This window comes from Pseudonaja textilis, chromosome 1 (assembly GCF_049901715.1).
Source record: "Pseudonaja textilis isolate UNSWEBS1 chromosome 1, rPseTex1.2, whole genome shotgun sequence".
NCBI lineage: Eukaryota > Metazoa > Chordata > Lepidosauria > Squamata > Elapidae > Pseudonaja > Pseudonaja textilis.
The window spans coordinates 214,889,257-214,902,378 of record NC_141990.1 but is presented as its reverse complement, the minus strand read 5'-3'; the positions used below and the strand labels follow the sequence as shown (position 1 = coordinate 214,902,378).

Sequence of the window (13,122 nt, the reverse complement as noted above, 5' to 3'; positions counted from 1 at the left end):
GCTGTCCAACTCATGGCCCATGAACCAGATGCGTCACGTGCTGGCCACGCCCCAACCCAATTTAATGAAGTGGAAAAAAGTCATGTGATGCCGCTGTGACGACATAAGTTTCACACCCCTGTTCCAGAGGCTGCAGATAATGTGCTGTAAGGTGGCTCCCAAGCTTAAGTCCTTCACATGAGATAGCTTTAAATGCAGACCCATAAGAAAAGTAAATTTAGGGCCACAGTCAATAATATATGGAACTAGTCAGAGCTATAAGTTAGGAATTCCATTAAGGTATGATTTACTTTTCTCTTCATTCCATTAAAACTTAAATTAATAGTAATGCATGACCTACAGACACATTGATTCTTAAAGTATGGTATATAGTATGACACTCAGAATTACCTCTTTATGAGAATCTTTATGCGCTTCTAGGGTCTTCATGATAGTTAGTTCAGCATAGTTCTTAAATCTTGCTGGTTGGTTCCTCAGAATTTCCCGCAAAACTCTCAGGGCCAAGGCTCGTATTGAATGCTATTATCAAAAGAAGTAGCACATCTTTATTTATTAAATTTACATACCTCCCACCTCATTAATAAGCGACTCTGGGTGGCTTAAAGACATCATTTCACTCTTCAAAACCATTAATATAAGGAATGCATTGTTTGATTGGAATGGATACACATTTTATAAAATCAATTTTTTAAGTCAAGAAATATTGACAAGGCTCAGAAGGGAACACCATAGTAGCCTTGCATCATGGGCTCAAGTTCATCAGCAAAACTGAATCACATTCTTTGCGTGAGAACTAAATAGCTGCTAATTAATATTGGGAGCTTTTATATTAAAATAAGCCACCCAATGAACTGTGTATCAAAGAGAATAGCAAACAAATTTATTACATAACCATTTCTGATTCAGTCTCTTTTTGAAATACATAAAAAATCCAAAAACTCAATTAAATTTCATTTCCTTGGATCTTATTTGGTAATGAAGACCAATACTATATTATTAGTTACACAGGAAGCTAAAGCAGCCATGTTTTGCACGAATACATCTATTTTACATTTCTTTTGGAGATCGGTATTCGTTTTTTCATTCACTCTGCTGCCTTGACAGTCCTACTCCTCCCTAGTCACCAGCATCTTTATCCAAGATCATTAGTGAGAATATTCGAATAACAGCTCAGGTTATGCAATTGTTGGGATATGCTTTTGGATGAAAGCCATTTCAACCATTGACTAGCTTCAACCCAGAAGCATATGGTTTAACTTCCTCAGACTGAATCTTTGTTAAGTACGTCCTCATGTTTTGCGGCTCCCAACTAACATTTGATTCGTCCCAATTTTAATCTTTGAACATCCAATGACAAGAAGTACTGATAGAAACAAATGGCAAAAAAATAACAAATCCAAATTTTATTACCTGCTTTCAGCATGTTATTCTGAAAGTACTTATGTTCTATGAATTTGTGTTTGGTCCTGTTTTAATTTATTTACTTATCAAATTTAGATACCATCCACCTCATTCTCATTTTTGAGGCACTCTGCCTTTATTAAAAGGATGGATAAGAAAACAGATTATAGTCATATAATTTAAATAGAGTAGATGTTATCTATCCTATAGCACAATGGTTCAGACTCCACAGATTGATGGTGGTGGCGGCGGCAGGGGGATGGTTTCATGCGCACAAACTAGATCACCAGCTTGTGTGGCCCAGTTCTCAACATGTTGCAGACAGATATTGGTCCATGGACTGGGGGTTGTAGCAGGAGAAGTTAATTTGAATTTATGAGGATGAAATAATTGAGACTACATCCTCAATTGCAGAACACTTGGGTCTGGCTGAGTGGTGAATTGTTTATTGGCTTTGCTTGCTTTTGATGTGGTTTTCATCTATTCAAAGGCCACTGAAAAGATACCATATCTATTTCCTTACCCAAAAAGAAGAAGAAACACAGTTTCTTCTTTAAATATTTCAAATACTAAATTAAAATGTTGACATGTGTGTAATCTCATAGCAACTGCAATGACAATTCTGCTTACTCAAATGGAAAAATAATAGTCTAATTAAGCCACAAAAGTTTATAGCTGTTCAGAATCACTGTGAGTTAGGAGGCATACAAGTTTACATAAAATAATATACACAATAATAAACTTTCCAAAATCTCTCAGCATGGATATCCAGTTTGGGCAAGACTAATTTCTGCAATAATAAATGTACCAGCTTTTTAAGTGTCATCTTGCTATCAAATGGCATAGCTGCAACTTTGGGGAGCTAAGGACAACCCAGTCTTTATATACTGGGTTATTTGCCAAAGGCAATGCTCTGAAAATTAGGCAGGGCTAGAGCAAAAACTAACTTTAATTTCAAGCCGATTACATTTGATTAAAACCAAACTAAAGTTAATATAACATTTTAAAGGGACTCTGCATATTACATTTCATTCTCAGACTATGTGTTGCTGGTAGAATTATTCTTTGGCAGCAGCACCCGTCTCCAAATCCATACTGATGCCCCTATCCTATCAGGATCAGCTTTTTAGGGCATCTTGAGTACTCTGTGATGGGTCCCCTCCTCAATTGGAGAGATGCCTGGTAGAGGAAGTGAGTAGCACAGCAACAGGGTGCCAAAAGGCACCACACATTCAAGGAATACAAATTTCAAGTGTCACAGTATCAGAGGGATGCTCCTTCAGAGAAACTGGAGGTGGGGATTAGATAACTTTTGGTTGGCTTTTCTGAGACTGTGGAAGCCAGATTAAACTAAAACTAAAACAAAAAACAGAGAACACCATCTAAACATTAGCCACTTTGGCTGCAATGACAGTGTAGGTGGTAAGTATCTATGAGGCATAGCCAAGCCTATGGCATTATCTTACATCTTTATCTCCAAGTGTTTCAAGTAATAAAAGCAAAATTGTCTTAAAATGTTCTTCCCAAACTCCCAGATTATCTTCTCTTGTAATCTTCAACAACTCAAGGAGGGCTCCTTTCCGTTCTTCTACCCGCTCATTATGATTGGATAATTCTTTTAAAAGATCAGCCACCAAGTCAGAATGATCAATGGGCACTGAAAAGAAAAAAAAGTGGGAAAGTAATCTCACAGCACAGAAAATGAAGCAGGAACTTTAAACGGGTGACGGTAGGACAGGTTCACAATATTTCTAACTAGTCTATAACCACAATCTGTCTCGAGTCCTTAAGTACAAAGATTTGATCTACAATCTAAATATATTCATTCTCTAACAATTGGTTCTCAGTGTGACCACTTGTCACTATGTTATAGTGACAAGTTATTGTTACTGCTTATAAAGCAATTCTGGGAAGGCAGGGGAGCCAGATGAAAACATACAAAGGTTTTGTTCCCATGGCTTTTCGTTTAACCAGCTATAGCTTTCAGTTCAAAAGAAATGACTTTTGGAGCCTGTCTCCTTTACTGATGTGAACATGGAAGACCGCTTACAAAATGTCAGGGCTCAAGTCTCACTATTAGAATCGAAAGATGAGCTGTGTGGCTGCTGTACCACCTAGCTGAATCTCTTGCCCAGGAGCAAGATACTTTTACTTGTTCCAGCAAGGCTGATTAAGGAAATGATGTAAACTGAATTCAAGAAGCTAGCGTCAGAGTGATAGCCTGTAACAGTTTAACACCGATGTGAAAATGTTAAAGCAACGAAAAGTTCAATACTGAATTTAAAAAAAAAAAAAGAAAACCAACCATCCCGAAGCTGATCCATATCATCATCAAATACGGCTTCCTTAAGAGCAGTTTTATCATAGGCGCTGATAGTATCAGAGTAGGGGTAAGGGTTGTACTCTCGAGCTCGGGGTCCAGAAAAGGCACGTGGGGGCTGGGTGTTGAGTAGGGAGGTCTTGTTATCCAGAGCCATCCTTCCTCCTTCCACCACATCACTGCTTCCACGCAAATCAGTGGCTGGTGAGGCTATACCATCATCTCTGGAAACCTGTAGCAATAGATCAAAGAAAGACGACTTTATTGCGACCAATTTCCATTAAGCTGGAAGGGGCAATTCTATCTGATAATAGGTTAAACCACTGCAAACAGCAGTCTTTTCCCATTTTGAATCTGATTAGTAGGACTAAATAAATTCGAACTTTGTTTGCACTAAACCCTAATTTCAAACAGACAGTTTCTAAATATAGGTTTTCTTCATTGACTGCAGCCATTCCAATAAGTTGTTATTCCTTCTCTCTGCAGCTGCTAAATAATATTGAACAAAACTGTGAACTGGGTTTATTGCCAATGTTGAGGAGAGGAAGAAAATTATAAAATTTTTGAATCCAACATATGATAATTGGCATGGCTTCAATGAGCACCCTGGATTTCATTCACTTAGGTGTTTCTGTGCATAAATCCAACTGCTTCATTTGGCTACCAGAAAATGTATGTGTGAGCAAGTATTCGGAATAGTCTCAAGACAGCCTCCTATACAAACATACATACCTCCCTTTCCTTCTTCCCCCACTTTTTCTGAGCACAGAACTACTATATATCAAGCATTTGATTCTAGTGAAAAAAATTGTATTAAATCATATAATTTTACAATTCAGTACAGAAAGTGTATATATTTTAGTTTTATAAGAAAAAATGTGATTTTTCCCCATCATGTTCTCCATTGCAGGAATGGCAAATATAAAGAATTAAAGTTATATTTTTTTAAAAAATGAAACAATACTGTATATGTATTATATATGTGTACATCAGCATATCTCAAACTGATGCTCCTAAAATAGGTTATTACTACGGGATCTAGCGTTCTGTCAGGCAGGAAGAATCAGGATCACAAGTTACTTCCAGTCAGACTAATTTATTGCTCAAACCTACCAAGAATCTAACCAACTACGGTCAGCACTAAATTGTTGTTAGATAAGATTTAACAGAATTCAAGGGGTGTTGAACATGGCTTGCTTGTGGGAATATAATAATTCCAGGCTGATTCCTTTTTTGACTCTGCTCCCAGACCTCTTCTCCTACACAATCTAGCAGATCGGGTCAAACTATTAAATATAAAAAATACCCAGTTGATAAAATCAATCACCCATGTGTTGTTTGCTTGAAACTGAACAATGTAGGAGATGTTGAAAATAGCAAACTATTCATCTAAATATTATTGATCACTGCTTTCAATATATCACACAAAAATTACATATTCTTTCAATGTCTACTTACAATATCACTGTCCTTCTTTGCATCACGTTTGATTGGCTCATTCAGATCCTCTTGGCTACGAAAACTAAATTTTTCTATAGCCTCTGTGACTCCACGAAGAGAACTATAAATTTCATCAGAATTTAGGTTTTCCGTGTCATAATCCAGCATGCTGAAGAACGAACATACGTGGAATGTTAAAATTAACGAATGGCTCCTTTGAAATTGAATTAGAAATTTCCTCATTTGGAAAGACAAATTTTGAAATCCAATTTTAAAACATGCAACTTTCAGAAGGTTTTTCAGCTTGAGCAGCAGGAACTCAGATGTTAATTTCCAGAATGTATAAAAGCTACTGAAACTAAACCTATAATTGGACAGCAGTTGTGTTGGGCCTCATCAATTCATCAAGGGACTAAGGGTGTGTATTTATTATTTAGATAAGAAACAACTTGCCCTGAGTTAGATATAAATAGTAACTTACAAGTCATACTATTCCTTTCTAGTTTTGAATTGATCTCTCTTTAAACTTTTTTCTATGTAGTGGGATAAAAATATTAAGTAACAAAACTGATTGACTTTGTTGCCACAGTTCCATGATGAACATGAATATCCCAGCATGTCTTTAACTGAACAAATACTATATTTAATGTTTCCCAAGATGTTGAATACATTTCCCTATATAAAAATGCAAAGGCATATTAAAATGAATTATTTCCCCATGGGATAAAGAAGTCCTAGTATTTTTTCCTCAAACGTAGCTGCAAATATATGATAATAACAAAAATATTAGCAATAAAACTGATCATCAGTGATGCTAGAAATTAAACCTATGATACTGCAAAGTCAAGGTAAAAAGTACTTAAAACCAATTTTTGGATTTAAATTTGATTCTGCAAGAAATCCAAATCAAAGAATCTGATCTATTACACCTTAATCATTTTTAACAAAAAATCTATCAGCAATGTCTCATTTTCCTCTAGTCACTTTTTTCTTGTGCTTGCTGGAAAGAGTATTTCCTCTATATGATTTTTTCCCCCTAAGGTAAAGATAAAGGTCCCCCTCGCACATACGTGCTAGTCGTTTCCGGCTCTAGGGGGTGGTGCTCATCTCTGTTTCAAACCCAAAGAGCCAGTGCTGTCTAAAGATGTCTCCGTGGTCATGTGGCCGGTATGACTAAACGCCGAAGGCACACAGAACGCTGTTACCTACCAAAGTGGTCCCTATTTTTCTACTTGCATTTTTACATGCTTTCGAACTGCTGGGTTGATAAAAGTTGGGACAAGTAACGGGAGCTCACTCCATTACACGATGCTAGGTATTTAAACTGCCGACCTTTCTGATCAACAAGAGACCACCATAAACGACTCTAGAATTACAAAAAATACTAATATAATTTAATTCCTTTCTTCTTTAATATAAGACAAGATTTCTCAAATACCAGAATTAAGGCTAAATTTTATTTGGTCAATATTTGGTGTTTTAACTAGATCAGTCATATTACTACTTCAGCAAAGTAGGTGAAATGTGAAACACTAAGCATAATCTGAGGGTTCAACTAAAAAAATATTGGAAGGTAGGAATGAAGGACTGTCTATTCTTTTTAGGCTAAAGTTCGAAACACTATTATTTAAAATCCAGGTAACTGACGAGCAAGAAGTTAAAACCTAAATACAGATAGTACTTATCTGGGTTTAGCTAGTCTAATGAAAAGAAGAATCTGGGATGACACGATAGCAGTATTCCAGTATTTGAGGGTCTGCCATAAAGAAGAGGGGGTCAAATTATTCTCCAAAGCACCAGAGGGCAGGACAAGAAACAATGATTGGAAACTAATCAAAGAGAGAAGCAACCTGGAATTAAGGAGAAACTTCCTAACAGGGAGGACAATTAACCAGCGGAACAACTTGCCTTCAGAAATCATGGGTGCTCCATCACTGGAGGTTTTTAAGGAGAGACTAGAGAGTCATTTATCTGAAATGGTATAGGTTCTCCTACTTGAACAGGGAGCTGGACTAGAAGACCTCCAAGGTCCCTTCCAGTGCTATTTTATTCTAAATATAACCATTTGTTTAATGGTGGTTCAAAGTTACAGTGGACCCAGAAAAAGTGGATCGCGACCCATCTTTGAGGTTGCAACCATCAGATCACTCCCACAGTTCTGTGATTGAAATCTGGATGATTGGCAACCGGTTCACATTTATGACAGTTGCAGCATCTTGCAGTCATTTGCGACCTTCCCAGCCGACTTCCAACAAGCAAAGTCAATTGGGGAAACCAGATTCACTTTAACTATGGGAAAATGATAATAAAACTAAATATTGCCTCTAATCTGCAGCTGATGAATTGCTGTATACTGTATATAGGGTAGGTAGACTGTGAATAACACAGAAAGCTTTCCTCTGAATCTAGAGGAACAGGCCTACAATTAAAGAGGTCCTCCTATGTTACAACAGGATCAAAAGTCTCTCTCTGCTAAAAGGATATTTCATAAAATGATCATCTATTTTGAATGGCACCTCCCAAAACTAGCATTTCATTATTTAAAACTACTTGCCAAAAACAAGATTTATGCCTCATGAAAACAGCTTTGGTCCCTGACTTTCTTTCAGTATACTCTTTCAGCTGCGCAGCCCAAGTAACGCTGGCAGGACTGAATGTACATCTGATGTTTTGTCAAAGCAATAATACAGCACATCCTAAAATCTCAGCATGTGATAGTTTGCTGTGCTACAGCCCTTTTAAGTTAGAGAAGCAACAATTATTCTTTTACAAACAAGCATTCATTGATTCTATATAATATAAATCATTCTCTGCAAAAAAGGAAGTTTTATAATTCCTTGACAGACATTAGTTAAGATTATGACAATTTTTCCTTAACAATATTTTGTGCTCTTAGTTCTCAACAGCATTTCTCTACATAACAATAGTAATAAGGTTGTTTTTCTCTACTGAAGAAGCAAATACAGAAAGGTAGACACACGCCTTGTTATTAACATTCCTTAAACTACAAGCGTAGCTCTGAGAATCTGAACCAATATACTTAAGATTCATAAAGTCAAATCATAAAACAAGCAAAATAACCCATTCAAATCAATAATCAATCCTTTTCAGCTACAAAGTGGATTCATTTTCAACAAACCCTTTCAGTATTGCTTGCATACTTTCTGTTGGTTTATTATCACTGCCTCCATGTGATGTTTCCTTCTTATACTAATTTTTACACTGTTAAGTTCCTCAAAGTAAGGAACTGAACCTGTATATTCTATAGAACTATGACACATTAATTGACAGCAAAATAATAGAGCAAACTCAATTTGTATCAAATTGCTAAACTTGCAGTTTGTGTATTAGTATGCAAAGGAGAAAAAATGTCCTATTTTGAATGATAGGCCTAATTTTCCACTAAAAAAAGAAAAGAAAAACCACCCCCAAACTTTTCCTACTGTTATACAAATATATGGATTATTTCCTATTACTTGTTGCATTGAATAGATTTCATTAGAAACCTTCAAATATCAGTGGCATCCAAAGTCTACAAGGGAAGAGCCTATTTTTTTAACCTGAGAATAAGACATTATAAAATATCTCACAAAAGAAAGAACAATTTTGGTGTATCATTTCTTTTAAAAAAAACCTAATTACATGGACAAGCAAACACATTTAGCCAGTATAAGAACTGTATGAAATATTGAATAGATGTAAAATTAAAAAAAGTAAAAAATGGAAGATCAATTTACGATAAATAAACTAAATACATCCTATCAATTGTTTACAATAGAAAAAACAGTGATTCATGCATAAAATTGGAGAAGTTACAAGAAGAACAAAGAGATGAGAAAAATGTGTGACTTTTAATTGATGTCACAATATTATTTTCCAATGCCATAGCTTCCAACAAATATAGCCTTCAGGATTCAGAATTTGCCAATTTCTGGGACTCTATATATGTCCTATATGTCCTAAGTGTAAAACCAGAATTGGTCTATAAAACAAAGGAAATTGCTTTTAAATATCAATAATCTTCACATTTGGTTGGACAAAAATCTAAATCTATATCATAAATCATTCATTTTTGTTTATTGATGTCATAATTTGATTTTCACAGAGTAATGTAGATAGAATAACATTGTAGATTTCCATCTGTACTATAATTAAGAATACTTTTTGTCCCTTTCAATGTTTTCACTGTTCTATTCTTGCACAGCCAGATGCTTATAACTGCAAGCAATGATATATTCACCCTTTTTCAGGCACTGATGTTGTAATTACATCCTTAAGCTTTGCTAACAAATATGGAGATTAAGATCTACTGAATCTTTATATTGATAGCTGTACAATTAAGTGTTTCATACAAATACGGGTAATAATAGACATATGACAGGAAATCTCAACTTGGCCAATAACACATCTGCATAGTATGCATCTAAAAACTGTTTAAAACGATTTTATGTTTTCATATGGCTATTTGCAACTTTAAGTACTATTATGTAATAGGCAATCTAGTATACTAGATTGTATACTAGATCTAGTATAATATACTTTTGTCATAGTTGGCAGTTGTAATCTATGATTAATATTCTTAACTAAAAGGTCTAATAAGGAAAAACTTTCTGACAGTGAGAACAATCAACCAATGGAACAGCTTGCCCTCGGAAATTGTGGGAGCACCATCACTTGAGACTTTCAAGAAGAGATTGGACTCCCATCTGTCAGAAATGGTGAAGGATCTCCTGCTTGGGTTGGACTAGTTGACCTAGAAGGTCCCTTCCAATTCGGATGATCTGTTATCTGTCTGGGGTTTCCTAAGTAGATCTCAGGACTTCAATGCGTCCACAGACACTTCCGTTGATGTCCCATCAGCTTCCTGCCCGTTGCCTTTTTAAAATATAATTTTCATTAGTAATGGGACAGTGGCATGTTGCAAAGCATCAACTTCAATATCACCTTTATATACAAGAATGATGCTAGGCCCACTAATCATTTGTTAAAAATAGAAAAGATGGGTGGCTGTATTTTGTTGGGAAATTTTCTTTGCTTCCTTAACAAGGCAACTATAAACATGAAAATACAAAAGAAGGAAGTGGCAAGTAGTATTCCAAGAAACTGACGATGGCTTGGTTATGTTCCCAATACAGCCATTTTATAAATGGGCAAGCACTTCTAGCAATAATTTTTTCAAGACATAACATGTCAAAATTCCACAGTTCCCCACCAAACCCAAAGGGCTGAGTCTTAAAACAGAGGCTGGGCCCAAATGCAAAGACCAGTCTTATGCATGTGAATTCAACTAATAAAACTGGAATTCCACCACATGGCAAGTGGGTATGGTAGAAAATGACATAAAAGTGAATGAGTCTAGTTCTATATTTCTCCAAATGAGTACTTTGACTGGGAAGCTGTAAGGAAGGTATTCCCTGTACACAGCCAACAAGTGTGCATATAAAATGTCAACTAGATCCTAGTGGTTGACTATTTCTCTCAGCTGCTAAGACAGTTGAGACAGTTGTAGTATTATTCTAATAGTTTGCAACCTAGTGTCTTCATGTGTGAAACTCAAATTGCTATTTTCCAGCCAGCACGGCCATCAATCTTGCTATGTAGAGATCACAGGAACTGTAGACAAGCATATCTGAAAGTGTCTAACTAAAAGCTCAATACAACCTTACTCTGGTCTTGTTGTTATCTACCATTTGGCATTGACTGGTTTCTAGATTTCAGCTTCATACATCTAAAAGATTGGTTTGGAATAGTTCATTACATAAATCAAGCTTCTGCTTTGCTTTTACTCTTTCCAATGGAAAAATGGAGAGAAAGAGAGAGAAAGAAAGAGAAACATTCATAGTTACATTTTTCTGGGTGCCTGAACAGATGCTTTGGAAAAATGTAACTGATGGGATTTCTTCACAGGTAAAAACTGCTACCTCTTTCCACATCCCCTGAATCTATTTCTTTGAAAACACTCATCTGAGCCAAAAGGTAAATAACATTGTGACACCTCTGACAGGTTGGAATAACAGGTGGCTTGTTACCTGGGAGAGTAAGAACGCCTGAAAGTCTTGTGAGAAGGAGCAGCGGGGATGGAGTTAGGCTGAAAAAGGGGAGGGGGGTGCTTCGACAGCCCATCTGCACTCCAACCCCAGAAACGACTGCAGTGATCACAGGAAGAAAAAAGAGAAAAGGAGGGAAGAAACAGAAAAAGGGAAAAAGAAAACTACAATCTTGAATGCTGTGGTTTTTTTTTTTTTCATGCTTTCTCAACTAGAGAAGAACTTAATAGAAACAGATTGGACAGGAATACTCCATTGATTTGCTTCAGATAAATATACTGCTATTCATTAATACTTGCAATATTAACAGGAATCACTAAGGAATTTTAAAGCATATCTTGTCTAATCCATTTGCCTATTTCACAATACAGAGTCAGAAAATGTTTTATAGTGGAAATTTGGTTTTTCTAATATGTCAAGGTGAACAGAATATGCACTGCCATCAATTATCTTAAATGAGATTTCAAGATACAACACAAATAGACAAATGCTGATGATCAAGAGAATCTGGGTAAACATCTGCTTGCTGAAAATATATCCCACAGTCTAGTTTTTTAAATAAATCTTTCAGTAAGAATTCTCCTTAGCCTTACATTTTGATCTCTCGCCATATACTCAATATAAACAACAACCAAATACTCAGAAACAGCACTAAATATTAAATACTACAATTTCTTCTTGTAATCATACCCATTGGCATATGATTCCACTATACCATACTTAACCTTTAAAACCCACTCATCTTTAGCGGCCCAACTGTCAAGCAAACAAACTGACTGCAGTTTTCAAATACCCTGACAGAAAACAGAAAAAACCAAAAGTAGCTAGCATTCAGACTGATAATTTATACCCATAGTTTAAAACAGGGTTGCTTATTTCTCCCATTTATTAATTCATTTTTCTTAACAATCACTATCCATCACTCAGAAATAGTCTTTCTGTTTCCTATAGCCCACATTCTGTTGACTAGTTTTATCCAATACTACTCTAATGGCTAAATTGGGTTAATAAAGATAAACCCTTAGAAATCTCATCTATTTTGGGGCCATATCAAATCCAATACCGCATGAGCCACTTCAGTTCTGAGTTGCCTACTTCTGGAAATACATAAACCATTACTGAAACATACACTCCGGAAGGAAAATTAAATACTGCAGATCTGACTCTCCAGTGTAAAACAGTTTGGGCAGCTGTTTAGCCTATCTCCACACCAGATATTCATTCGCAATTGCAAAGATTTACCAAGATGAAAAAGGCCAGATTTGGAATTGTCATCATTGCTGAGGCAGTTCTATAAGATGAACCATGTCATATATTGGGATTTATTTCTAGAACTGCTGGAGTATTCTATTGGTCATTTTGTTTCTATTGAGCTTCCAATACGTCATTATAGCAAAAGATCACATTGGTGTAGAAATAAATGAAAAACGCTGCAAGTCATGAAATGAGACATCAGAATAATTTTGCTGTACTTTAAAGCTGTGCAAAGACCTGGATTCCAAGGGCAAAATGTAAAATTCAAAGTGAACATAGGCACATATACAGCACCAATTGAGAACATTTTAAACCAATCATGTTTCCCTGGAAGAATTATTAAGAAGAGGATTCCAATAAATGTTGCATAGATGCCCACAAATTTTGCTCTTTGACTCTAGATCTATGCACAACCCTATTGTATGACAGCATGCTTCTTCAGCTGTTTCTCATGGAAGTCTTTCAGAGGAAAAGAAAAAGGCCCAAAATAACTTACGTTTACATAATTTTGCATTTGGAGAGAAAAAGGCTAACATTACAAATGTGTTCCTGTGAGGCAAGCAACCAAAGACATGCAGCCTTAATTCGTAAAAAAGTATGATCAACTTCTCCCTTACTATCTCAGCATAGCCAAACAAATTGGCAAGTGTGTAACTCCAA

At 35.9% G+C, this 13,122-nt stretch overlaps 1 protein-coding gene across 16 annotated transcripts in view; it reads right to left on the bottom strand.

Annotated features, from left to right (window-relative positions):
• The window catches only part of CLASP1 (cytoplasmic linker associated protein 1), a 238,772-nt gene that overhangs the window by 13,562 nt on the left and 212,088 nt on the right, over positions 1-13,122 (bottom strand). For 10 of the 16 annotated variants that reach the window (XM_087920454.1, XM_087920438.1, XM_087920440.1 and 7 more), the window contains 5 exons: positions 11,191-11,307; positions 5,180-5,330; positions 3,707-3,953; positions 2,868-3,058; positions 391-519 (listed from right to left, as the gene is read on the bottom strand). In XM_087920454.1, the coding sequence (XP_087776580.1) occupies positions 391-519; positions 2,868-3,058; positions 3,707-3,953; positions 5,180-5,330; positions 11,191-11,307 (835 nt within the window). The remainder of the gene's footprint in view (positions 1-390; positions 520-2,867; positions 3,059-3,706; positions 3,954-5,179; positions 5,331-11,190; positions 11,308-13,122) is intronic. The other 6 variants (XM_087920446.1, XM_087920447.1, XM_087920451.1 and 3 more) reach the window with 1 other exon arrangement.